Source organism: Callithrix jacchus, chromosome 3, assembly GCF_049354715.1.
Source record: "Callithrix jacchus isolate 240 chromosome 3, calJac240_pri, whole genome shotgun sequence".
NCBI classification, from domain to species: domain Eukaryota; kingdom Metazoa; phylum Chordata; class Mammalia; order Primates; family Cebidae; genus Callithrix; species Callithrix jacchus.
The window spans coordinates 151234057-151260813 of NC_133504.1; the positions used below are offsets into that span (position 1 = coordinate 151234057).

The 26757-nt window shown below is 37.9% G+C and overlaps 1 protein-coding gene across 6 annotated transcripts in view; it reads left to right on the forward strand.

Moving 5' to 3' along the window:
• ATP8A1 (ATPase phospholipid transporting 8A1) overlaps positions 1-26757 on the forward strand; it is a 250764-nt gene that overhangs the window by 86158 nt on the left and 137849 nt on the right. For 4 of the 6 annotated variants that reach the window (XM_078367269.1, XM_008993413.5, XM_002745886.6 and 1 more), the window contains 4 exons: positions 1838-1882; positions 21787-21859; positions 25255-25360; positions 26541-26623. In XM_078367269.1, coding sequence (XP_078223395.1) covers positions 1838-1882; positions 21787-21859; positions 25255-25360; positions 26541-26623 — 307 coding nt within the window. The remainder of the gene's footprint in view (positions 1-1837; positions 1883-21786; positions 21860-25254; positions 25361-26540; positions 26624-26757) is intronic. The other 2 variants (XM_002745887.6, XM_017970589.4) reach the window with 1 other exon arrangement.

Below are 26757 nucleotides of genomic sequence, written 5' to 3' on the forward strand. Positions count from 1 at the left end.
TATGTGTGGCACTTGGAGAGATGACGGAGGTAAAATAGGCAAAAGTTCACATGATTTTCTCCTGCCAAAAGTAAATCGTCTAATTGGCAGTTAGTGGATGCTAATTAAGTAATCGTACAGGCAAATATAAAGTCCTAACACAGAATAGAGGTCTATTTGAGTCTATGATGCGTGATTTGCTCTAACCAGGGAAAGCAGGGAAAGCCCTAAGAAAGTGATTCTGGAGTTGAGATCTAAGAATGAATTTGATTAAGTGAAGAACTTACCAGGTAGATACTACAGCACTGGCACATACAAAGGCAAAAAGCCAGATAGCATGTAGACACCAGAGCTTCTGGAGCAGCAATCACAGGGAAACTTGTATATAGGATCGGTGGCAGGTGTGTGGGCTGTAGGTAGTGCTCAGCATTCTTTCAGGATTGCACCACAGTTGGGGAGAGGGTCTCTGACACTTGAGCACTGGAGCTTTTAAGCTGTGTAACTTGGGAAACTCTATCCCCTGTCCTGGTGCTCCCCTGAGATCAGGTGCTATTGCAGCTTGGCAGGGCCATGCACAGTGTTGCTTGGGTACTATCAGGCCCTTCCCTGGCACAGTCCATGGGCTAGGGTCCAAGCCTTGAGGTTGATCAGAAGTGATTGCTTTAAACATGGAGTTGCAGCCAATTACCACAGAGCTTTGAAGCATGCCAACTCCTTTTCTGGGAGTCCAGCCCACAAAGGGCTTGGTTAGCCCTTCTTAAGCATGCATAAAAGCCCTTTGGTAGGAGAGAGAATAGTTAAAGTTAAAAGAGGCCACCTCCATTGTGATTGGAGTGATATAGTGGATACTGCACTGGAAGCAATTTAATGTTTTGGAAGTGGAAGAGGTGCCTTTGGAAGTGGAAGAGTGGAGTCCCTGCCTTGGCCGGCTTAATGAAAGGTTAAACTTTGAGGGAGTGATAGGATCCCATGAGTTTTTAACAAAGTTTATTGTATATTTGTCAAAAATAACAGTGACTTTCCATTTGTACTGAACTCTACATTTTAAAACTCTATGTCTAATAAATTTAAAGGAAAGTGTCAAATGATTATATTACGAAAGAAATGGAAAATAAGAAAATCTGGTCTGTCGTGTATTATGGGCCCCTTCCAGCTGAATACATGACTGGCTGATTGAAATGAAATACATCTCTCAGACTCTGCTAGTGTTCAGATGAGCTAATGGATGCAATTAAAGACAGTATTGATAATTATGTTTTCTGTTTGAGATAAAGAATGTTTTAATTAGTGGATTACAGTTTAAGAAAAATTTTTGATTATCAATCTCTTAAACTAAGGTTCCATTTAATTATAGAAATATAGTTAATTTTTACTTTAATGTACCTGTTGATGTAACCATCATCTCATGGTAGCCAAAGTTACTTCTAAAATGTATTTGATAAATTTTATTAGTGTGATAGTATGTTCCAAGATATTAGCATGTTTGTTACCTTAAAACATTTTATTCTGATTATATAACACACGATTAATTTTCCATTGGCTTTAGCATGTATTTAAATGCTAAGTTCAAATAATTCCTACTGAATTATGAATTTTGTGCGTAAAATTAGTAAGTGTTGTGAAGAGGCAAGTTGGCTATACAGTTACAGGATAACTTTGTAAACCTGCTTAGCTACCATGAGTCATTTATGTTTCATTTACTGTACTAACTGCCATTCTTTCAGATTCAACTAAAAGTTCATTTTGTTAACTTTTCAGTGATCTATCTTTTCATGCTTTTCTTCTTCGTGATTTTATGATTCCAGCCTTTCTGTGATTATTTTTCCTCTCTTTCTGCCCCTGTTCTTGCTTTCTGAAGCCATGTCCCTGAACCTGAGGATTATGGCTGCTCTCCTGATGAATGGTAAGCTCTATGGACCTTTCTGCCTCATTGATCCCTTTAAAAGGTTTGCATTTTATTATTTTGTTAGACACATTTCACTATCTTTAAAATCTATGTATGTTGCTTAGCAGTTAGGATAACAAAGCTGTAAAGTAGGTATTTCATGAAATCTGTTGAATATTTCTGGCTTTCGATTGAGAAACTTTAGTCATTTTAGAAACATGTAGTTTATAGGTTAGGTTTGCCAGAGTTTTACATTATTTATCTATAATAAAGTCTAATGATCAATGTAAAAGTGTAAGCTTTGGACTACACCTTAGGTTTCTGCTTACAGCTTCTGAAGCCTTCTGAGGTTTTTTTTCTAGCTCAGTACTGCCACCTTCTGCCACTACTTATGTACGGTACACAGAGACCAAAAGACACTACTGAAACATATCCAAGCAGTTGAAATTTTCTTTTCTAATAAATCTGTAAGCAGGCTATAGAGTGAACATTTCTTAAGTCTGGACCAAATGTGAGAAAAATGCTACCAAGGGCTAGAGTTAACTTGAATATCTTTAATTTTGGCATTGTTAAAGACAATGTATGGGTTTAATTTCACTACTATTTGATTTTTTTGTTGCTTTTACCTTAAAATTTCTCCCATTTGTGAATTTATATTTTCATCTTGGATAGTCCAAATGTATTTTGATATTTCTGTAATTCATTGTGAGTTGGTGGGCAAATGAAATTTCAGGAAATAAGTTCCTTTAATGTTGGTAACTTTAGAAAACATTGAGAATTTATAGGTGATTACATTTTTATTTTTGTATTTCTCATGTATTTGACGATGAGGTTGTATGCTAGCTGATGGTTCTTGGCAATGATGAGAAAAAACCAGGCCAACTTACAGTAGGTAGCTACTGGTTGGGAAATAGTTGTATCTCTATAAGCTATTTATATTAATATACCTAAGCAAGTAGAGCTATAACCATCATCTGATTATCTTTAATGTTAACAGAATATGTGGAAAAATTTAATACATTATAGGCTTGCCTTCAAACTCAGCTAAATGTAAATATGCAATCTATATATATCTAAGAGGTAATTATTTGTTTAACTTGGCATTTATTGTGATTACTGGTTCAATTAGGGCAGTAAAATAGTTATTTTCCATTTCTTTCATAATATAATCATTCAATACTTTTCCTTTAAATTTATTACACATAGAGTTTTTAAATGTAGAGTTCAGTACAAATGAAAAGTCACTGTTATTTTTGACAAATATGCAATAAACTGTTAAAAACTCATGGGATCCTATCACTCTCTCAAAGTTCAATATACTCTGAATTCCAATAACATCATTTAAATATTTTTCAGCAGGGAATTTATTTCAATGAAGTTAAGATTTGGTAAAACTTTTCAGTAACTCTCACAACACCTAGGGTTAATGACAGGCAGCTATTTGGTTCTTGTGACAACTGATGAGTCACCACACACCCATTGCTTGGAGTGTCATACATTTTCACACCTACACTCAATTAATTTTTAGTATTTTTAAATGTGCCAAAGCATCTTACTATTAGTGGATAATTCAAGTTTAATATTGTATAGATTCCCTCGTATTTCATCCTTTGAGAAATAATTTAAAATTTTTACTGTATCTGCTTTTCTGTAACATTAACATAATTCTATTAATTTTAAATACTATTCACTAGTGTAGAAGTGATATACATATCCTCTAAAATAACTCAGTTATTCCTAACAAGAAATTGCCTTCTCCATATTTTTCTTAACATTGGAAGGAAATATTAAAAATTAGTATTTGTTCACTCAGGTGATTCAGAATATTCTACTTTCAGTAGAGGTTGTTTTGTAACTTTTATTGGTATTGGAAAAAAGAGGATGTTATTTTATCTAGTTTAGTAAGTACTTTCTGTAAAATACTCTTTCGGAAAATTTGATATTCTAAAGTAGGTAACTCAAGAAATGTCAGCTTTGCCATAAATTGCTTGACATTTCCACTTACAGTTACATATAAGCTTAGATAGTAATGATTTTAAAAACTAACACTAGGGAAGGCTTTTACTACCATTACAATAAAGTGAGTTGTTTGTTTGTTTGAGATGGGGTCTCGCTCTGTCACCCAGACAAGTGGCATGATCTCAGCTCACTGCAACCTCCACCTCCTGGGTGAAAGTGATTCTCCTGCCTCAGCCTCCCAAGTAGCTGAGACTACAGATGTGCACCACCACCACACTTGGCTCATTTTTATATTTTTAGTAGAGATGGGATTTTACTATGTTGGCCCAGCTAGTCTTAAACTCCCGAACTCAGGTGATCTGCCCACCTCACTCCCAAAGTGCTGGGATTACAGGTGTCAATCACCACTCCCAGCCTCAAGTTTTATTTTAAATATATACTTGGATTCTCCATCTATAAAATGATTAATTACCCGTAGGCCTCCAAAAATGAAAGAACATAGGTTTCCTGAGCTGCTATTGTGTCCAAAGTTATGTGGAGTCATCAAAGATGTAGGGTTTGGATACTGAGCACCCAAGTTCAGATTTTCATTCTACTGGTGCTGTTGAACAAGTGACTCAACTCTCTGCCTGCGTGTCCAAATCTGGAAGAATGCAGATAATAATAGTAGTTGCATAATCGGGAGGTTTTGAAGATTAGATGAGTCGTGTTTGTATAGTGCTTTGGTTAGTGTCTGCACATAGTAAGCCCATAGTGAGTGTTAGTTCTGGTGCCCTCACTTAATCCTCATGACATATTTGATATGTTCATTTTAAAGCTTGTGAAATTTAGGCAAAAAAGCTAATAAGCAATTTGCCCCAAATTATATAACCAGTGGACCTGAGAGTTGAAACCCATGTCAGCCAGGTTATAAAACAGTACTGAACTGGTTACATTACATCCTATGGACTTTAAAGAAATTTAAAGAACATCTGCTTTTAAATCACAAGATATCCTTGCAACTTCAGTCATTTTATCTTGATATTTCTTTTTCATTTGATATTTTCAACCTAGAATTTCTTTCAGTAAATTTCTTGTGGTGTTAGGCAAGAGCAGATCAAGCAGGTAAAATTTAACAAATTTAAGGAAAATTAGCATGAGGGCATACAACTTTGCACAACTTTGTGCATTTGTCCAAAATTGGTTTCACACTGCCAATGAAACCAAGATCGTAAGTGTGATCCCAGTTGAATCCTATGCTCCAACCACCTGATTGCAACTTCATGCTGCTGGTCTTCAGGAGTAAATAGTGTAGCTGACTCTGTAAATCCAAAATATGAAAGGGCATTCCAATATGGCTGCTCGGCAGCTTCAGTTTCATGTGAAGTTCATTGAATTCCATGTATAAAACCCAAGAGTTTTGTATTTTACTGCCCTAATTGAACCAGTAATCACAATAAATGCCAAGTTAAACAAATAATTACCTCTTAGATATATATAGATTGCATATTTACATTTAGCTGAGTTTGAAGGCAAGCCTATAATGTATTAAATTTTTCCACATATTCTGTTAACATTAAAGATTAGATGATGGTTATAGCTCTACTTGCTTAGGTGTATTAGCTTATAGAGATATAACTATTTCCCAACCAGTAGCTACCTACTGTAAGTTGGCCTGATTTTTTGTCATCATTGCCAAGAACCATCAGTTAGCATATAACCTCATTTTTTATTAAAAATCTACTTCTCTGAATTGATAGTGTCAATATTTTAGATTGGAGGGGGAAATCTATTTATTATTAACATCAGTGTCACCCTAAGATATGCTCATTTTCTAAAGCTATATATTTCAATAATATTTCTCATTTTCTGTCTTCTGTGATGAAAAATTTTAAGCATGAACAAAGGTAGACAGTACTGATCCACTTGCTTCAATAATATGCCCTTAAGACCAGTTCATTTATGCCTCTCCCAACTGCCATTTTGAAGCAAATCCAAAATAACATATTGTTTGTTTTTCTCAACTGTTTAGTATAGTTTCACATTGTTCTTGCTGATCATTTTTTAAGTAAATGCTACTGAGGGTGATTCCCCAGAAGGATCACCTTAAAGTGTTAAAGTGTTCTGTGCTTAGTCATTTCACTGTGGTTTTTAGTATTATCACAGTAACAGTGGATAGTGCTACACTGTATTTTCTATTTTCTGGTCTTATTTATTTTCTCATTTCATTCTGGTCTATAATTATGTATGAAGTGAGTGGTATTCATTTATTCTGCTGTAAAAGCTAGGCTCACTAAAACATTCTTCCAGGTGTGACTGTAAAACAGAGAGATCTAACACATCCAAATTAATGTTCATCTTCAAAGCAGTCACCTTGGCAGGTAATTTATTTATTTCAGTAATGCAGCCGTTTCACAGAATGTTTTTGAAATTCCTCTTTTGTAACTGCCTTCAGAAATACATTGAGTCACATAGTGTATTCGTTCATTTTTATGCTGCTGATAAAGACATACTCGAGACTGGGCAATTTACAAAAGAAAGAGGTTTAATTGGACTTACAGTTCCATGTGGCTAGGGAAGCCTCACAATCATGGTGGAAGGCAAGGAAGAGCAAGTTATGCCTTATGTGGATGGCAGCAGGCAAAGGCAGAGCTCATGCAGGAAAATTCCCCCTTATAATGACCATCAGATCTCATGAGATTTAACTCGCTATCACAAGAACAGCACAGGAAAGACCTACCCCCATGATTCAGTTACCTCCCACCAGGTCCCTCCCATAACACATGAGAATTCAAGATGAGATTTGAGTGGGGACACAGCCAAGCCATATCATTCTGCTCCTGGCCCCTGCCAAATCTTATATCCTCACATTTCAAAACCAATCATGCCTTCCTAACAGTTCCCCACAGTCTTAACTCATTTCAGCATTAACTCAAAACTCCAAACTTCCATCTGAGACAAGGCAAGCCTTTCTGCCTATATGCTTATAAAATCAAAAGCAAGTTAGTTACTTCCTAGATATGATGGGGGTATAGGCAGGGGGTAAATACAGCCATTCCAAATGGGAGACATTGGCCAAAACAAAGGGACTATGGGCCCCATGCAAGTCTGAAATTCATCAGGGCAGTCAAATCTCTTAAAGCTCCAAAATGATCTTTGACTCCATGTCTCACATCCAGGTCACACTGATGCAAGAGGTAGGTTCCCATGGCCCTGGGCAGCTCCATCCCTGTGGCTCTGCAGGGTATAGCCCCACTCATGGCTGATTTCATGGGCTGGCATTGAGTGTCCGCCGCTTTTCTAGGTGCATGGTACATGCTGTTGGTGGATCTACCATTGTGGGGTCTGGAGGATGGTGGCCCTCTTCTCACAGCTCCGCTAGGCAGTGCCCCAGTAGGGACTCTATGGAGGCTCTGACCCCACATTTCCATTCTGCACTGTCCATTCTCCATGAAGGCCCCACCCCCATAACAAACTTTTGCCTGGACATCCAGGAGTTTCCATACATTTTCTGAAGTCTACATGGAGGTTCCCAAACCTCAATTCCTTTTGTTTTTTCTTAGACAGAATTCTGCCCTGTTGTCCACACTGGAGTGCAGTGGTGCAATCTCAGTTCACTGCAACCTCTGTCTCCTGGGTTCAAGTGATGCTCCTGCCTCAGCCTCCTGAGTAGCTGGGATTACAGGCATGCACCACCATGCCCAGCTAATGTTACATATTTTTAGAAGAGATGGGGTTTCCCCAGTTGACCAGGCTGGTCTCAAACTCCTGATCTCAGGTGATCCGCCCACCTCGGCTTCCCAAAGTGCTAGGATTACAGTTGTGAGCCACCAAGCCTGACCCAAACCTCAATTCTTTGACGTCTTTGTACCCACAGGCTCAATACTGTGTGGAAGCTGCCAAGGCTTGGGGCTTCCACCCTCTGAAGCAACAGCCTGAGATGTACCGTGGCCCCTTTTAGCCATGGCTGCAGTGGCTGGGACACAGGGCACTAAGTCCCTAGACTGAGCATAGCATGGGGACCCTGGGCCTGGCCCACAAAACCATTTTCTCCTAGGCCTCCAAGACTGTGATGGGAAGGGCTGCCGTGAAGATCTCTGATATGCCCTGGAGACATTTTTCCCATTATCTCAGGGATTAATATTTGGCTCCTCCTTACATATGCTAATTTCTGCAGCCGCTTCAATTTCTCCTCAGAAAATGGGGTTTTCTTTTCTATCACATTGTCAGGCTGCAAATTTTCTGAACTTTTATGCTCTGCTTCCCTGATACAATGGAATGCCTTTAACAGCACCCAAGTACCTCTTGAATGCTTTACTGCTTAGAAATTTCTTCACCAGTTACCCTAAATCAACTCTCTCGAGTACAAAGTTCCACAGATCTCTAGGGAAGGGACAAAATGCCGCCAGTCTCTTTGCTAAAACATAATAGGAGTCACCTTTTCTCCAGTTCTCAACAAGTTCCTCATCTCCATCTGAGACCACCTCAGCCTGGACCTTATTGTCCATATCACTATCAGGCTTTGGTCAAAGCCCTTAAACAAGTCTCTAGGAAGTTCCAAACTTTTCCACATTTTCCCATCTTCTTCTGAGCCCTCCCAGTAGTTTCAACCTCTGCTTGTTACCCAGTTCCAAAGTCACTCCACACTTTTGAGTGTCTTTTCAGCAACACCCCACTCTTCACTATCATGAGAACAGCATAGGAAAGACCTGTTCCCACTATTCAGTTACCTCCCATCAGATCCCTCCCACAACACGTGAGAATTCAAGATGAGATTTGGGTGGGAAGACAGCCAAACCATATCGCATAGAAAATGAGGCCTCGTTACTTTGGTCAAAACAAGTATCTAACAAAAATATTATTGATTTCAATCACTTGCTCATATTTTTGGACTTCACTCTACTTTGAATCAAAAATTCATTTCTAAAAATTAAATCTCCCTGCAAGGAATTTTGATTTGCAGCCAATTGTGCATTGAAAAGCAGGAGGTGCAGCACTTTCCCCAAAAACAATGCTATATTGCGAGGCACCAAGGCCAGAGGTCTCAGCAGTAGCAGCAGCCGCAGTGGGTCCCCCAGGAGAACCTCCAGGGCCACACAGAGTAGCCATTGTGTACAGGCTATACTGCATAGTGCCTCCTCCCTGACAACCAGCTCCACTTCACGCCAGCCACAGTGAGTTTTCATACCAGCATGGATCTCTGCCTGGCGCTGATGGCTGTGGCTATCAAATAGGTGGTGTTCCATCAGTTCTTTATACCAAGTCCTTTGTGAAGCATTCCACAGAGCATGTGTCAATGGCATGTGTTCACCTGGCCTCCAAAATAGAAGAGGCTTCAAGACAAATAGGAGATATCAGCACGTTTCATCACCACTTACCTCTGAGAGAGGAAACTGAAGCTTGTGCCTCTGCTATTGGATCAAAATTATGTTAACTTAAATAACCAGATTATAAAAGCAGAAAGACAAGGGCTCCAGGAGTGAGATTTTTGTCACAATACCCACCATTAGATCATCATTATATACCTTCAGGTTTTAGAGTTTTAGTGCAACTAATGCTTCACCCAGACTTCATGGAATGGCATGAGTGAGTGACAGCCTTCACACAGATGTTTTCTCTGGTTATAGCACTGAGAGAATCACCTGTGCCTGCATTTGTCTCACTGCCTGGATACTGGAGAACCCTCTGCCCAATTGTCCCATTGGCTTTTTTTGGAACAAGAAGAAATTCAAGAAATCTGCTTTGAAATACTGCAGCTTTATACTCAGAAAAAAGATTAACTTGACACACCTGAAAAGTGAAGTGGAAAAGCACGAGCTATTGCAGAAACAAAGGCACAAGTCAAGGACCTGCAGCTTGACAGCACACAAGTTATAAACAATGCTTCATGGTTTTCACCTGTGCCCATGCTGGCAGAATTTTCCAAAGAAGGCAGAAGCAGCAGGCCTTTCCCGCTTTCTGTGAAGGATGCTGATAGGAAACTGAGGGACACAGGAAAGCCTCATGAACATCTTACCAAATAAGGAGAGAGATGAAGGCGGAACAGGAGCCAGGAGCAGTTTTTAAGTCCGCATTGAGATCCATTCCTTCCAAAAGGAGGAAGAGCCACAGAGCTCAGCTCCCTGCACCTCCAAGTTGAAGAGCCAGTGACTTCCTGTTGAGATGAGCTGGTGGTGGCTCCCTACAAAGGCTCCCTTGTGTCCAAGGACTACAAGTCTTCCAAAAAGTCTCACAAGTCTTAGAGACAGACCTCATCCAATTCATGAAGCCACTCATTGGAGTGACCAGATAATTCTGAAAATACAAGAAGAAAAGTTGTTTAACTACAGAGATCAGTGTCAGGGTGTTTGAAGTTGTGAGTGGGCCATAACTGCAACTGGGACTGCGTTGGGAACAACAGACATCAGGGGTAACCCAGGGGTCCCAGTCTCCTGGCTGGCTTTAGGCCTCTTCCCAGAGGGATGTCTGGAGTGCTGCCTAGCCTTTGAGCCATTGGCATGTACCTCAGTGTAAGTGGCCCTGCATTACAACTTGTTCTGGAAATGGTTATTGATCCTGTACCTTGTGATTAATTTTGAAATGGAATTGAGGGGACCATTAAGTGCCTTTCAGGCCAGCTTAGGGCACAGTGCACACCTGTGACAGTTCATACCTGTCACAGTACAGGGCCCACCTGAGCAGCAGCCTTGCACATGCTGGGTGGAAAGCAAGTACACTCACCCCCATTGGTGTGGCTTGGGACTAACAAGCTGTCTCTTCACTCCCATACCAAAACTCAATTATATTAGACCAGTAAAATGGCTATATTAGCTTGAATTTACATATATATTTTGCAGTGTCTCACAATATGAGAAAATTATCTTAGCTCCTGTGATCTATCCATGTTGTAAATAAACATGTTTAAATTGCAAGTTAAAGCTGCACATGAAAACTGAAAACTATATCTACTTAAAACTTGTCACATGTGAAAAATATTAGGTTGCTGCAAAAGTAATTGTGGTTTTTGCACAATTGTTTTTTAATGGCAAAAGTCACAATGACTTTTGGATCTATCTAATATTTAGATCTGTTGAAAATCAGACTTTTCTCTGTGCAACCCTAAATGCAGGCTACCAGCTCCTAAATAAAGAAGTTCCTTGTGTGTGCATTTTATGTAGTTAAACAATTCTCTCTACTCAGGACACTTGGAATGTTAAAGAATTTGTAGTTTGTCATTCTGCTTCCTTAAGTGTTCAAATGTACATAGCCATGAGTACCTATTCTAGTGGTATGTCTGAGCTGCCATCCTACTCCTTACTCATAAAAGTGAAGTTTTTAAAACAAAAACTCAAACAAGACTGTTTAATTTTAAAGTTATACTGCCTTTTTTATTTAAGAAATCTTATTCTGAATATAATATATATATATGTATATAATGTAAATTTAATGTATAGGTAGGGTGTTTATTTCAGATGACTGATGGGTTTTGTACTTGTTTTAAATTTGATTTTTAAAGTTCACAATGCATTAACATGTTACAAGTTCAAAGGGTGTAAAAAGGTTTTGATCCACCCTGTCTTAGAGCCCTCCATTTCCCCTACCAAAGACAGCCTGTGTGACCCATTTCAAGTGTACCCTTACAGATCTCTTCTACAAATATTCATACATTTATTTTTCTCTCACATTTTTATAGAAAGTGAAGCATACTGTACACACTGCTTTGTACCAGATTTTTATTTGACGGTGCATCTTTGAGCACCGTCAAATATTTTTATGGAATTTTTTCATATTCCATAAAAAGCTTCCCTTTGTGTGTATAGTATTCTATTGTGTAAATGTACCACAGTATTTTTAAGCAGCACCACTGATGGGCCTTTGGGTTTCCTAACTTTTTGCTATTAAAAATGTACTGTAGGGGTTGGGCCCAGTATCTCACACCTGTAATCCCAGCTCTTTGAGAGGCTGATATGGGTGAATTACCTGAGGTCAGGAGTTCAAGACCAGCCTGACCAACATGGTGAAACCTTGTCTCTACTAAAAATCCAAAAATTAACCAAGCGTGGTGACACATGCCTGTAAACCCAGCTACTCAGGAGGCTGAGGCAGGAGAATCACTTGAACCCAGGAGGTGGAGGTTGCAGTGAGCTAAGACTGTGTTACTGCACTCCAAGTGAGCCAGAATCATGCCATTGCACTCCAGCCTGGGTGACAGAGTGAGACTCTGTCTCAAAAACAAAACAAAAAAGTACTGTAAAGTATAAATTTGTACATATAATATTTTGTACCAGTTAAACACTATAGATTCCTAGAACTGGAATTGCTGGATCAAAGAATTTTAAATTTTGCCCAATTGCTTTTTTTTTTTAGAAGTTGTACCAGTTTATGTTATCACCAGTGACATATGCTTTACTGCTTTCCCACAATTACAACAGCACAAAGTTGTCAAACATTATTTTCGCCATAATACATTTAAATTTCACTTCTCCATTATGAGGTAAAGTTGAATGCATGTTTAATACCATTTATATTTCCTTCCTTGTGAATTGTGTGTTTCCATCCTTTGCTCATTGTTATACTACATAATTGATCTTTTTGTAAATTGATTTCTGGGAATTCTTTTTATTTCGTGGAAATCAACCTTTATAGTCTATAATTTGGAAATATTTTTTCCCAGATGTCATTTAGCTTTTGACTTTTCTTGCAGAAGTTGGTTTTGTTTTGTTTTATTTTGAGAGATGGTCTCCCTCTGCCACCCAGGCTGGAGTACAGTGAGTGGTACCATCATAGTTCACTGCAGCCTCAAACTCCAGAGCTCAAGGGATCCTCCCACTCCTGCCTCCCAAGTAGCTGGGATTGCCGGTGCACACCACTGGGACTGGATAATTTTAAAATTTTTTGCAGAGGTGGATCTTGCTATGTTGTGCAGACTAATTTCACACTCCTGGCCCCAAGCAATCTTCTTGCCTCAGCCTCCCAAAGTGCTGGGATTACAGGTGTGAGCTATTGCAGCCAGCCTGTTAACATAGTTTTTGCTATGCAGAAATATTTAGCTTTATGTAGTCAGATTTATATATTATGTTTTTCTGAATTATATATGATACCTGAGATTTTTACATTCCTAAGTTTTTGTAAAAAAATATATTTGAAATTTTAGTACATTTATGAAATCATTGATTCATCTGGAGTTTATTTTGGTTTACAAGGTGAAAATTATGAGTTCAGCCCTTTTCTTCCTTTTTTTCTGGTGGCTCTCCTGTTGACATGAATTTTGAATTTAAAAAAAAAGTCTTAGTTCATATTGTCATATGCAAAGATAGCTAATACTGTTAAGCCATATATTCTTTGAATCTTTTAATTATTATTGCTATAGAGATTGTTCATTTTTGTATGATCAGAAAATGAGTAGTTACAATGTATCACAGCTATGAAATCAGCCTAAAGAAGCTGCAAATTATATTACATTGTGGGTTCCCTGCTCTGATCTCCTTAGCTTGACTGTGATACTCCCTGCCTTATTGCTTCTTGCAAAATACAGTAATGTCATTGTCTCCTTGGAAGCAAAGTGCTACTTGAAAATTACTAGGCAAAAATGTAACCAAATGTTGATGCTGGCTTGCATTTTTATTTGTGAAAGTTTCCAAATCACATAGTTTGTCAACTGACAGTCTAAATTATTATTTTTACTTTTAATGTGATGGTTCTTATTTTGATAGAAGCTTGCAAATTTTATCTGGTTATTTTTACTGAAAATAAACGTTTTGTACAATTTTGGAGAGGAATGGTGGAAGCTCCATGCCTAAGGTATCCAACCTAGGCTGTCTAATTGAATTGTTTACAGTTTTTTGTTTCTTGTTTTCTGGTTTTTGGAGGGGGGGGATGTTTGTTTTTTTTGTTTTTTGAGACGGTGTCTTGCTCTGTCACCCAGGCTGGAGTGGAGTGCAGTTGTGCAATTTCAGCTCACTGCAACCTCTGCTACCCAGGTTCAAGCGATTCTCATGCCTCAGCCTTCCAAGTAGCTGAGACTGTAGGTGTGTCACCGTACCAACTAATTTTTATATTTTTAGTAGAGATGGGACTTCATCATGTTGATCAGGGTGGTCTTGAACTCCTGACATCAAGTATCCATTCACTTCAATCTCCCAAATTGCTGGGATTACAGCTCCTAGACTGTTTTGGGGTATTTAAACTTATCTTGGAAAGGAAGTCACTTTCTGGAAGAAGAATTCTTTTTAGCATTAGCCTTGGCAGCACCTTCGTTAGTGAGTGGAACACGGGTTATGTCCATGTAAATATGTCCATTGCATATCTAAAGCTACTCAAATATGTTTGAAAATTAAGTCAATTATGGTAACTAATTTATAAAATGAAATAATTATTAGTAAGATTAATAAGAGATATCTTCAGATTTAAATGGTTTTTCATCTGGAATTCTTTGGAAAGAAAATAGACTTCTTGGAAGATGTTACGGGGAATATTCCTTGACATTTCAATTTATCTAATAAGTAGAAAAGTACAGCTACAAACCATTTATGAATATATATATACACACACACGTATATATACATACATATATATACACACACACACACACACACATATATATATATAATACTTTAAGTTCTGGGGTACATGTGCAGATCTTGCAGGATTCTTACATAGGTACACACATGCCATGGTGGTTTGCTGTCTCCATCCTCCATCACCTACATCAGGCATTTCTCCCAATGTTATTTCTCCCCAACCTCCCCACCTCCTGCTGTCCCTCCCCTAGCCCTCCACCCCACAAGAGACCCCAGTGTGTGATGTTCCCCTCCCAGTACCACGTGTTTTCATTGTTCAACACCCCTCATGAGTGAAAACATGCAGTGTTTGGTTTTCTGTTCTTGTGTCGGTTTGCTGAGAATGATGGTTTCCAGATTCATCTATGTCCCGACAAAGGACAAACTCATCGTTTTTTGTGGCTGCATGGTGTATATGTGCCACATTTTCTTTGTCCAGTCTATCATTGATGGGCATTTGAGTTGGTTCCAGGTCTTTGCTATTGTAAACAGTGCCGCAATGAATACACATGTGCATGTGTCTTTATAATAAAAGGATTTATAATCCTTTGGATATATACCCAGTAATGGGATTGCTGGGTCAAATGGGATTTCTATTTCTAGATCCTTGAGGAATCACCCCACTGTCTTCCACAATAGATGAACTAATTTACACTCCCAACAACAGTGTAAAAGTGTTCCTATTTCTCCACATCCTCTCCAGCATCTATTGTCTCCAAAATTTTTAATGATCTCCATTCTAACTGGCGTTAGATGGTATCTCAGTGTGGTTTTGATTTGCATTTCTCTAATGACCATTGATAATGAGCGTTTTTTCATATGTTTGTTGGCCTCATAAATGTCTTCTTTTGAAAAGCGTCTGTTCATATCCTCTGCCCAGTTTTTGATAGGGTCTTTTTTTTAAATAAATTTGTTTGAGTTTTTTCTAGATTCTGGATATACCCTTTGTCAGATGGATAGACTGCAAAAAATTTTCTCCCATTCTGTTGGTTCACTCTAATTATTATTTCTTTTGCTGTGCAGAAACTATTAATTAGATCCCATTTGTCTATTTTGGCTTTTGTTGCCATTGTTTTTGGTATTTTAGTTATGAAGTCCTTGACTATGCCTATATCCTGAATGGTATTGCCTAGGTTTTCTTCTAGGGTTTTTATGATGTTAGGTCTTATGTTTAAGTGTTTAATTCATCCTGAGTTCATTTTAGTGTAAGGTGTAAGGAAGAGGTCCAGTTTCAGCTTTCTGCACATGGCTAGCCAGTTATCCCAACACCATTTATTAAACAGGGAATCCTTTCCCCATTGCTTGCTTTTGTCATATCTGTCAAAGATCAGATGGTTGTAGATGTGTGACATTGCTTCCAAGGCCTCTGTTCTGTTTCACTGGTCTATTTTGGTACCAGTACCATGCTGTTTTGAATACTGTAACCTTGTAGTATAGTTTGAAGTCAGGTAGCATGATGGCTCCAGCTTTGTTCTTTCTGCTTAGGATTCTCTTAGCTATGTGGGCTCTCTTTTGGTTCCATATGATGTTTAAAGTGGTTTTTTTCCAGTTCTGTGAAGAAGGTCAGTGGTAGCTTGATGGGGATAGCACTGAATCTATAAATTACTTTGGGCAGTGTGGCCATTTTCACAATATCAATTCTTTCTAACCATGAGCATGGAATGTTTTTCCATCTGTTTATGTCCTCTCTTATTTCATTGAGCAGTGGTTTGTAGTTCTCCTTGAAGAGGTCCTTTACATCCTTTGTTAGTTGTATTCCTAGGTATTTTATTCTCTTTGTAACAACTGCGAATGGGAGTTCGCTCTTGATTTGGCTCTCTTTTAGTCTGTTATTGGTGTTTAGAAATGCTTGTGATTTCTACACATTGATTTTATATCGTGAGACTTTGCTGAAGTTGCTTACCAGTTTCAGGAGATTTTGGGCTGAGATGATGGGGTCTTCTAAATATACAATCATGTTGTCTGCAAATAGAGACAATTTCACTTCCTCCTTTCCTGATTGAATACTCCTTATTTCTTTTTCTTGCTTGATTGCTCTGGCTAGAACTCACAATACTACATTGAATAGGAGTGGTGAGAGAGGACATCCTTGTCTAGTGCCATATTTCAAAGGGAATGCTTCCAGTTTTTGCCCATTCAGTATGATATTGGCTGTGGGTTTGTTGTAAATAGATTTTATTATTTTGTGATACATTTCAATGATACCTAGTTTATTGAGGGTTTTTAGCATAAAGTGCTGCTGAATTTTGTCAAAGGCCTTCTCTGCATCTATTGAGATAATCATGTGGTTTTTCTCTTTGGTTCTGTTTATGTGATGGATTACATTTATTGACTTGCATATATTGAACCAGCCTTGCATCCCAGGGATGAAGCCTACTTGATCATGATGAATAGGCTTTTTGATGTGCTATTGCATTCAGTTTGCCAGCATTTTATTGAAGATTTTTGCATTGATGTTCATTATGTATATTGCCTGAAGTTTTCTTTTTTAGTTGTGTCTCTGCCAGGTTTTGGTATCATTGGTCTCATAAAAAGAGTTAGGGAAGATTCCCTTTTTTTGTATTGTTTGTAATAGTTTCAGAAGGAATAGTACCAGCTCCTCTTTGTACATCTGATAGAATTTGGCTGTGAACCTGTCTGGACCTGGACTTTTTCTGGTTAGTAGGCTATCAATTGCTGCCTCAACTTCAGACCTTGTTATTGGTCTATTCAGGGTTTCAACTTCTTCCTGTTTTAGGCTTGGGAGGGTGCAAGTTTCCAGGAATTTATCCATTTCTTTCAGATTTACTGGTTTATGTGCATAGAGTTGTTTGTAGTATATCTCTGATGGTAGCTTGTATTTCTGTGGAATCAGTGGTGATATCCCCTTTATTGTTTTTTATTGCATCTATTTGATTCTTCTGTCTTTTCTTTTTTATTAATCTGGCTAGCAATCTATTTTGTTGATCTTTTCAAAAAAAAATCAGCTCCTGGATTTATTGATTTTTGAAGGGGGTTTTATGTCTCTATCTCCTTCAGTTCTGCTCTGATCTCAGTTATTTCTTGTCTTCTGCTAGCTTTTGAGTTTTTTGATCTTGCTTCTCTAGCTCTTTGAATTTTGATGATAGGTTATCAATTTTAGATCTTTCCTTGCTTCTCATGTGGGCATTTATTGCTATAAATTTCCTCTAGACACTGCTTTAAATGTGTCCCAGAGATTGTGGTATGTTGTATCTTCATTTTCATTGGTTTCAAAGAACATCTTTATTTCTGCCTTCATTTCATTGTTTATCCAATTGTCATTCAGGAGCCAGTTGTTCCATTTCCATGAAGTTGTGCAGTTTTAAGTGAGTCTCTTAATCCTGAGTTCTAATTTGATTGCACTGTGGTCTAAGAAACTGTTTGTTATGATTTGTGTTCTTTTGCATTTGCTGAGGAGTGATTTACTTCCAATTATGTGGTCAATTTTAGAGTAGGTGTGATGTGGTGCTCAGAAGAATGTATATTCTGTGGATTTGGGGTGCAGAGTTCTGTAAATGTCTATTAGGTTTGCTCGGTCCAGATCTGAGTTCAAGTCCTAGATATCTTTATTGATTTTCTGTTTCATTGATCTGTCTAATATTGACAGTGGAGTGTTGAAGTCTCCCACCATTATTGTGTGGCAGTCTACGTCTCTTTGTAGGTCGTTAAGAACTTGCTTTATGTACCTGGGTGCTCCTGTATTGGGTGCATATATATTTAGGATTGTTAGCTCTTCTTGTTGCATTGATTCTTTTACCATTATGGAATGCCTTTCTTTGTCTCTTTTGATCTTTGTTGGTTTAAAGCCCATTTTATCAGAGATTAGGATTGCAACCCCTGCTTTTTTTTGCTCACCATATGCTTGGTAAGTCTTCTTCCATTCCTTTATTTTGAGTCTGTGTGTGTCTTAGCACACAAGATGGGTCTCCTGAATAAAGCATACTGATGGGTCTTGGCTGTTTATCCAGTTGGCCAGTCTGTGTCTTTTGATTGGTGCATTTATGCCATTTACATTTAATGTTAATATTGTTATGTGTGAATTTGATCATGCCATTTGTTACTGCCTGGTTGTTTTTCCCATTAGTTGATGCAGTTTCTTCATTGTATCATTGGTCTTTACCATTTGGTACATTTTTGCAGTGGCTGGCACTGGTTGTTCCTTTCCATGTTTAGTGCTTCCTTCAGGAGCTCTTGTAAGTCAGGTATGGTGGTGACAAAATCTCTCAGCATTTGCTTGTCTGTAAAGGATTTTATTTCTCCTCCTCTTACAAAGCTTAGTTTGGCTGGTTATGAAATTCTGGGTTGAAAGTTCTTTTCTTTAAGGATGTTGAATATTGGCCCCCACTCTCTTCTGGCTTGTAGGGTTTCTGCTGAGAGATCTGCTGTGAGTCTGATGGGCTTACCTTTGTGGGTGACCCACCCTTTCTCTCTGACTGCCCTTAGCACTTTTTCCTTCATTTCAACCCTGGTGAATCTGATGGTCATGTGCCTTGGGGTTGCTCTTCTTGAGGAGTATCTTTCTGGTGTTTTCTGTGTTTCCTGGATTTGAATATTAGCCTGCCTTGCTAGATTGGGGAAGTTCACCTGGATAATGTCCTGAAGAGTGTTTTCCAGCTTGAATTCATTCTCCTCGTTACACTCAGGTACACCGATCAAGTGTAGATTAGTTCTTTTCACATAATTCCATATTTCTTGGAGGCTTTGTTCATATCTTTTCACTGTTTCTTCTCTAATCTTGCCTTCTCATTTTATTTCATTGAGTTGATCTTTAAACTCTGCTATCTTTTCTTCTGCCTGATTGATTCAGCTGTTGAAACTTGTGTTTGCTTCACAAAGTTATCATGCTGTGTTTTTCAGCTCCATGAAGTCATTTATGTTCTTCTCTAAGCTAGTTATTGTAGTTAGCATTTTGTCTGACCTTTTTTCAAGGTTTTTAGTTTCTTTGCATTGGGTTAGATCATGTTCCATTAGCTCAGAGAAGTTTGTTATTACCCACCTTCTGAAGCCTGCTTCTGTCACTTTGTTAAACTCATTCTCCATCCTTTTTTGTTCCCTTGCTGGTGAGGAGTTGTGATCCCTCTGAGGAAGAGATGTATCCTGGTCTTTGATGATTTCATCCTTTTTGCACTGGTTTCTTCCCATCTTTGCATGTTTATCTACCTGTGATCTTTGAAGTTGGTGATTTTGCATAGGGGTCTCTGAGTGGACATCCTTTCTGTTGATGTTTTGCTTTTAGTTTTTCTTCTAACAGTCAGGCCTCTCTGCTGTAGGACTGCTGGAGGTCCACTCCAGATCTTGCTTGCCTGGGAATCACCCACAGGGGTTGTGTAGCAGCAAGGATTGCTGCCTGATCTTTCCTCTGGTAGCTTCATTCCAGAAAGGTACCCACCAGGTGTCAGCCTGAGCTCTCCTATATGAGATGGGTTTTTTTGGTTGTTCAGGGGTCTTGGAGCCATTTGAGGAGACAGTCAGTCCCTTGTCTGCCTGCAGAGAGGCTGCTGGACTGCCTTGGACTCAGCCCAGCTGCTGTATAGGCTTCCTCTGGCTTTTGTTTACACAGGTGATATTAGACACACCTTGGCAACGGCAGACACCCTTCCCCACTCTGAGATCGATCGTCCTGGGTCAAACTCAGACTGATGTGCTGGCTGTGAAACTCTCAAGTGAGAGGGCTTCAGTTTGCTGGTCCTTGTTTGGGTGGGACCTGCCAAGCTGTATCACCTATCTCCCTGCTTTCAGCTCTCCCTCTTCCTGGCGGGGTCCGGGGGGGGGGGTAGATCCGTCCCACAGGTGCTCTCAGTGCTAGTCAGAACTTCTGTCCAGATCTGTGCCAAAAACTCACAGTGCCTGCCTGGCTGGAGCTGTCACTCAGATCTGTGTTGGTAACTCATGGTGCTTTTCAGCCTGGCAGCATTCTCCTGGACTGTTCTCAATGGCCATGGGAGAAGTGCAGTATCTGAACCGGAGTGCCAGGGGATAAAGTCCCCAGTCCTCTGTCCACTTGCATTTCCCGAGTCGGGCAGCACCCCGCCCTGCCTCAGTTCACTGTCCTTGGGCTACACCCACTGTCCAGCCAGTCTCACTGAAATGAACCTGGTACCTCAGTAGGAAATGCAGAGATCACTTGCCTTCTGTGTCTCTCTCACTGGGAACTGCATTCTGGAACTGTTCCTATTCGACTGTCTTGGTGGAAGTCGTTATGAATATATTTTAATAATAGGAACATTTCATAAAGCCCCAAGTAATGACCTTTTTTTGATAAATGGTAATATTTGGAGGAGAAATGTTAACTTTTTGTCTATACATTGATAAGTAATTTAAAAGTTCTTGGATTTTTTCCTTCCATCTTTGAAACTAGAGAAATAATAATGATAATGATGATGACGTGTTTACTTTAGCCTCTAAGGATATTCTGATTATTCTAAACAACCATCTGCGAATACAGATTTTCTTCAATGAGTTTTCCTTCTTGTCAAGCTGCTGCCTTTAAAATATGAAAGTCTTGATATCTGACATGTTGACATTGATACTACTCTTTGTAACCTGTAAATGTTGTAATTTAAAGCTTTCTGGGTTATAATTGCTTAGTATCAGACACATTTTTTTCCCTCAGTGAAATCTGAACTTTTCTTCTGTGCACTGAAGCTCAAATGTATATATTTTCACTAAACTTTGCAAACTGTACCCTTTTCTTTTGACGTTCCTACTTAAGTGTACCTTCTTTTTCCTTTGAATCTCAGTATTTTTATGTTTAATTGCACAGCCATGGGATTAATGATAGCTAGTTTGCAGAGATAATTGGCTCCATTTATATCCTATGAAGTACATAATACATTTGCTGATCTGAACATAGCCACAACACAAAAAAATTCCATACTTTTGTGATTTGTTCTTAAATGTACAGAACATAATATAATATGTTCATAAATATTTGCTCAGATATTAGTGATAGATGTTGATATAATCTGTAAATGTTTTATTCATGTTTTTATATTTTATGATTTTAATCACTACATATAAAGATTTTAGAGTTCTCATATGCCTAAAATAAAATAATATTTTGTATAATAACTTTCATTAATTCTTAAAATCCTAAAAATTGAAAATATTATAGAAGTGGAAGAAATTCAGTTCCAGGTGTTTTAATAGTTTTATTTCTCATTTTTTTTGAAGTTTCATATGACTGCAAAGTAATTTAACTCCAAAACAAAATGTAAAATACTATTTTTCATTACAATGTAAGCATCTTTCACGTTTTAGAATGCATGAATATATTTTATGATACAATCATTAAATCTGTGATGTCTTATTTAGAAATGCAGGCCAAATTCTGTTTAACTTATTAAGGTTTTGGAGACATAACACTTTACTTATAAAGTATATTAACAAATATATCAATAGGCTTGTATAAATAAACTGGGTTTACTGTATTTTTTCCCTCTTTAGGCAGAGCTCACAGTTTGGAGACGAAAAAACATTTAGCGATTCATCATTGCTGGAAAATCTCCAAAATAATCATGTAAGTGACACAAAACCATTATCTTTTTGTTAGTGAATAAAACTAATGAGCATTTATCGGAACTATCTTCTATGCTTATATATTTCTCTTTTTTACTTTCATGATCTTTTCGGTTTTTTTTTTTTGTTTTTTTTTTTTCGAGACAGTCTTTCTGTGTCACCCATGCTGGAGTGCAGTGGCGTGATCTTGACTTACTGCAACCTCTGCCTCCCAGAATCAAGGCATCCTCCTGCCTCAGCCTCAGCCTCCCAAGTAGCTGAGATTACAGGCACCTGCCACCATGCCTGACTAATTTTTGTATTTTTAGTAGAGAAGGGTTTTTGTCGTGTTGGCCAGGCTGATCTCGAACTCCTGATCTCAGGTGATACACCCGCCTCAGCCTCCCAAAATGCTGGGATTACAGGCATGAGCCACTACACCCGGCCTCATGATCATTTTTAATAATTATCAAGGTCTATGCCAAATCCTTTTTACTTGGCCAACATGAATTCATGGTTGTTATTAATTTGGTTTTAATATTATTAATCAATATTTTTGATTAATAATTTGATTAAACAATTTTCAAATTGTTTCATTTTAAATTATTATAGAACCCTCTCTGAAACAGCTCAATATTAACAATTTTAGAATATCTATAGAAATAAGTTACCCACTAAGTACCATAGGCCAGTGCTAAATCTCCAATAGAAACTCCAGGCTTCTGCCACCCAATGTGAAAATCCTGTTTATGAAGTTACTGATCTATTAAGGTTCTCTAGGGGGACAGAGCTAATAGGATAGATATATATATATAAAGGGTAGTTTATTAAGTAGTATTAACTCACAAAATCACAAGGTCACACAATAGGCTGTCTGCACACTGAGGAGCAAGGAAGCCAGTCCAAGTCCCAAAGCTGAAGAACTTGGAATCTGATGTTTGAGTGCAGGAAGCATCCAGCATGAGAGAAAGATGTAGGCTGAGAGACTAAGCCAGTCTAGCCTTTTCACAGTTTTCTGCCTGCTTTATATTCTGAACATACTGGCAGCTGATTAGATGTTCTGCCTTCCCCAGCCCACTGACTCAAACGTTAATCCCCTTTGGCAGTACCCTCACAGACAAACCCAAGATCAATACTTTCCATCTTTCAGTCAAGTTGACACTCACACTGACACACACTCAGATTTCATAAGATCAAATTATAGAGTCTTCTGGAGTTAAACCCGTATTAACCATCACACTGACACACACTCAGATTTCATAAGATCAAATTATAGAGTCTTCTGGAGTTAAACCCATATTAACCATCACACTGACACACACTCAGATTTCATAAGATCAAATTATAGTTAAACCCAGAACTTATTCTCATAACCACTTCAAGCCCAGTATGTCAAAACTTGAACTCGTAATTGTCACCCCAAAACATGCATCTTCTCTAGCACAGGTGGACTTGTCACTTCTTCCCGAGTGGGGCCCTATCAGTATATTGATATGGGTGTTTTTGTATCTCTGTTTTCTATACTAGCCTTCCACAAAATATTGACTTCGGGATCTACAAAATCTAGACCTAGACCACCCCTTCCCTCTTGGATTCTCAGCTTTCGATAAATTGTACCATCATCTATCTTATGATTCTTCCTAGGAACTAGAGGGTTGCCTTTAATGCTTCCTTTTCTCTCCATGTCCAGATCTCTGAGTCACCAAGCCCATGTCAATACTGATTTCTAGAATCTGTCTTGGGTGTCGGCTGCAGTTAATCCTCATTTTCGCCACTCCACTCCAGACCACCAGCACCCGCTCTGTAGATTACTGTGGTAGCCTCCTGGCCAGTCTCCTGGGTTCCACTTTTACTCCTATTGTTATTGTTGCACATGACAGCTGAAAAATGCAAAGGAAAATGTCCCCTCACTATCCTGTTTAAGCCTATTCTCTGCCTTCTCACACAAAGTAACATGATAATGGCCCCTGCCTAAGCTATCACCCTCATTTTGAGCTCCTTTTCTTTCTCCTTATCCCACTGGCCTTCTTTTATTTTCTAAAACACTTCATTCTTTCCTTCTTTATGACCTTTTCAGCTATGTCGTATTCCTGCTTGATGGAAAGCGCATTGCCCAATTCTTCAGGAGGCTAAAACCTCATCAGCTAAAATATTACATTATCTTGAGAACAGCCACAGACTCACTTAAGTCACATTACATGATATTTGCATATTTCCTACTTTACAGTGCTTGTCATGCTATAAGTAAATAATGAGTGTATATTTATTTGTGTTTTGTCTTCCCCACAATGCTAAGCTTCACGTGGCAGGGACCATGTCTGTGTTTAGTCCACTGTTCTAGCCTGAACACAGTTTTTTTCAAATAATGTTCTGATCTGTCTTCCTAGTCACTTCACTTTATTATTTTCTTTGCCCAAGAGCATTGAGAAATGTTTTTCATTTATTAAATTGAATGACATTTCTCTTTATTGAGACCCAGACAGGAAGATATTTAAAATACCTGGCTTCTTTTTTCCTATAAACCCTAAGCTCCTTGCAGAAAGAATACACCCTTCTGTCTTCTCAGGCCATAAGAGTCCACTGGACATAGGAGTTGCTCATAATTTTTTATTTATTAAAATATGAATAAAGTTACCATTTTTGGAATTGAAGGAAAAAGCATTATAGAAAAATTCTCAGTGATTATCACCCCAATTCAGTAAAATCACATGCCTAAAATTTTAAATCTTATCAGGAATTACAACTAGGTAAATGAACATTTTTGAATTTTTCTTTTGTCCTCCAAGGACAAGATTAAGCTACATTCTGCCTTTCTCACTATACTATTTGGATTTGACAACATACAAGTTGTCTTGTATAAATGTTTAGAAAACGATTGAAAGAGTAGAAAATAATGTGAATTAACACATTTTCTTTATAATCAATGTTGACTTCTTAGTTGGCTATAATCCCTTACCTCTAATCTATAATAGCCATGTCCTTTCCTTTCCCCTTCCCCTTCCTGTTTCCTTTTTCTTTTTTCTTTTTCCTTTCCTTTCCTTTCTCACAGTCTTGCTCTGTTGTTGCCCAGGCTAGAGTACATTGGCAGGATCTCAGCTCACTGCAACCTTTGCCTCACAGCTTCAAGCAGTTCCCCTCCTCAGCTTCCCAAGTAGCTGAGTTTACAGGTGCCTGCCATCACGACCAGCTAATTTTTGTATTTTTAGTAGAGATAGGGTTTCACCATGCTGGCCAGACAGGTCTCAAACTCCTGACCTCAAGCGATCCATCCACCTCGGCCTCCCAAAGTGCTGGGATTACAGGCGTGAGTGATTGTGCCCAGCCAACAGCTATGTTCTTAATACATGAAGTAATAATTACTATCAGTGTAAAAATGTTCACGTGAGAAGAGCTAAATCATGTATTTATTTTTCACAGCCGACTGCACCTATAATATGTGAATTTCTTACAATGATGGCAGTCTGTCACACAGCAGTGCCAGAGCGAGAAGGTGATAAGATTATTTATCAAGCAGCATCTCCAGGTACAAATGAAGCAATTGTAAAGTATTTTTTTGTGGATAATTGTTTTAAATGTAAAAGTCAATTTAATTTAAAAAAATAAGATAACCAAATTGAGTGTTTTTTATATAAAAATTTTTATTTACCAATCAGAAAAACCTTGGCTTTTCAAGGTTAAACATATATGTGATATTTTAAGATATGTAACTTTGTATATGTAATTTTTGGTATATGACATAAGTTACATGAAAATCTGAGTAACCTAATTCTTATAAGTATAAAATATAGTTTTTTACATACACATAATCATTTTTCCCCTCTTTATAAATACCTAAGAACTCTTAGTCAAGCTGATTTTGCACAGGAGCAAATAGGAAAAAGAAAATGTGTTTGCCTGAATATAGTAAGCATATATAACTTTAGAACAATTTTGATTTTCTCTCTTGTGTATTTATTTGGGTTAAGAAAGTTTTACACATTTAAAGGGATTCTATAAAATATTATTAGTACAGTTATCAATATTAAGTACTTACACTTTATTTTGGGTCCATTTTTAATGTAAAATTGGGTAGACAGTCAATTTGATGAGAACTTTGTTACAAGTGTTTTAAACTGTATTCTAAGCTAGCATCCGTGACTTATAGGAGATACTAAATTCCTTTAAAGTGTAAGAATTGTTATGCCTCATATTAGGACAGAAACTGTATGATGTTTTCTTTTGCCATACCCTACTCTCAGCAATAAAAAGATTTTATATAACATGAAATTCATGGATAGTAAAATCATCAGTTCATTTAGAGCTGTTTAAATTGAATCCTCAATTAGCAATATTAATTTCCTAGACTCAACATTTTAGGAGGAAAAGGATAAAACTTTAGAAGGCAATTTTCTCTGATTCCTTTTGAGAAAGTTTTCTAGCAAATACGCTGGATGAAGGGATACATTTAAATTAAGCTTCTTAGGAATTTATCACTAACACTGAGACTTAACATTTTGGAAATGTAACTCTGAGTTCTATACTTCAGGTTATTCTCCTTATTTATTTGGAATTGTCATGTAATTTTAAAATAATTGGATTAATAACAAGAGCCAGAATAAAAAGACCTTTAATTAAACAGAAAACTATACTACCTTAATGTACTTCACTTGTACTGAGAATTTATTTTCAATCATGTATTTGCTTTTACCTCTTTTCTAAAACAGATGAGGGAGCATTGGTCAGAGCAGCCAAGCAATTGAATTTTGTTTTCACCGGAAGAACACCCGACTCAGTGATTATAGATTCAGTAAGTTAGTTGTTTGTAAGGTTCTTTTTAATCCATGTAATACATTTGCATAGCTTCAGAGATAAATACCAAAAGGCTCATAATGAAATAGAGGTTCCCCACTCCAGAAGCAACCACTGGGTGGTTTTTTAGCT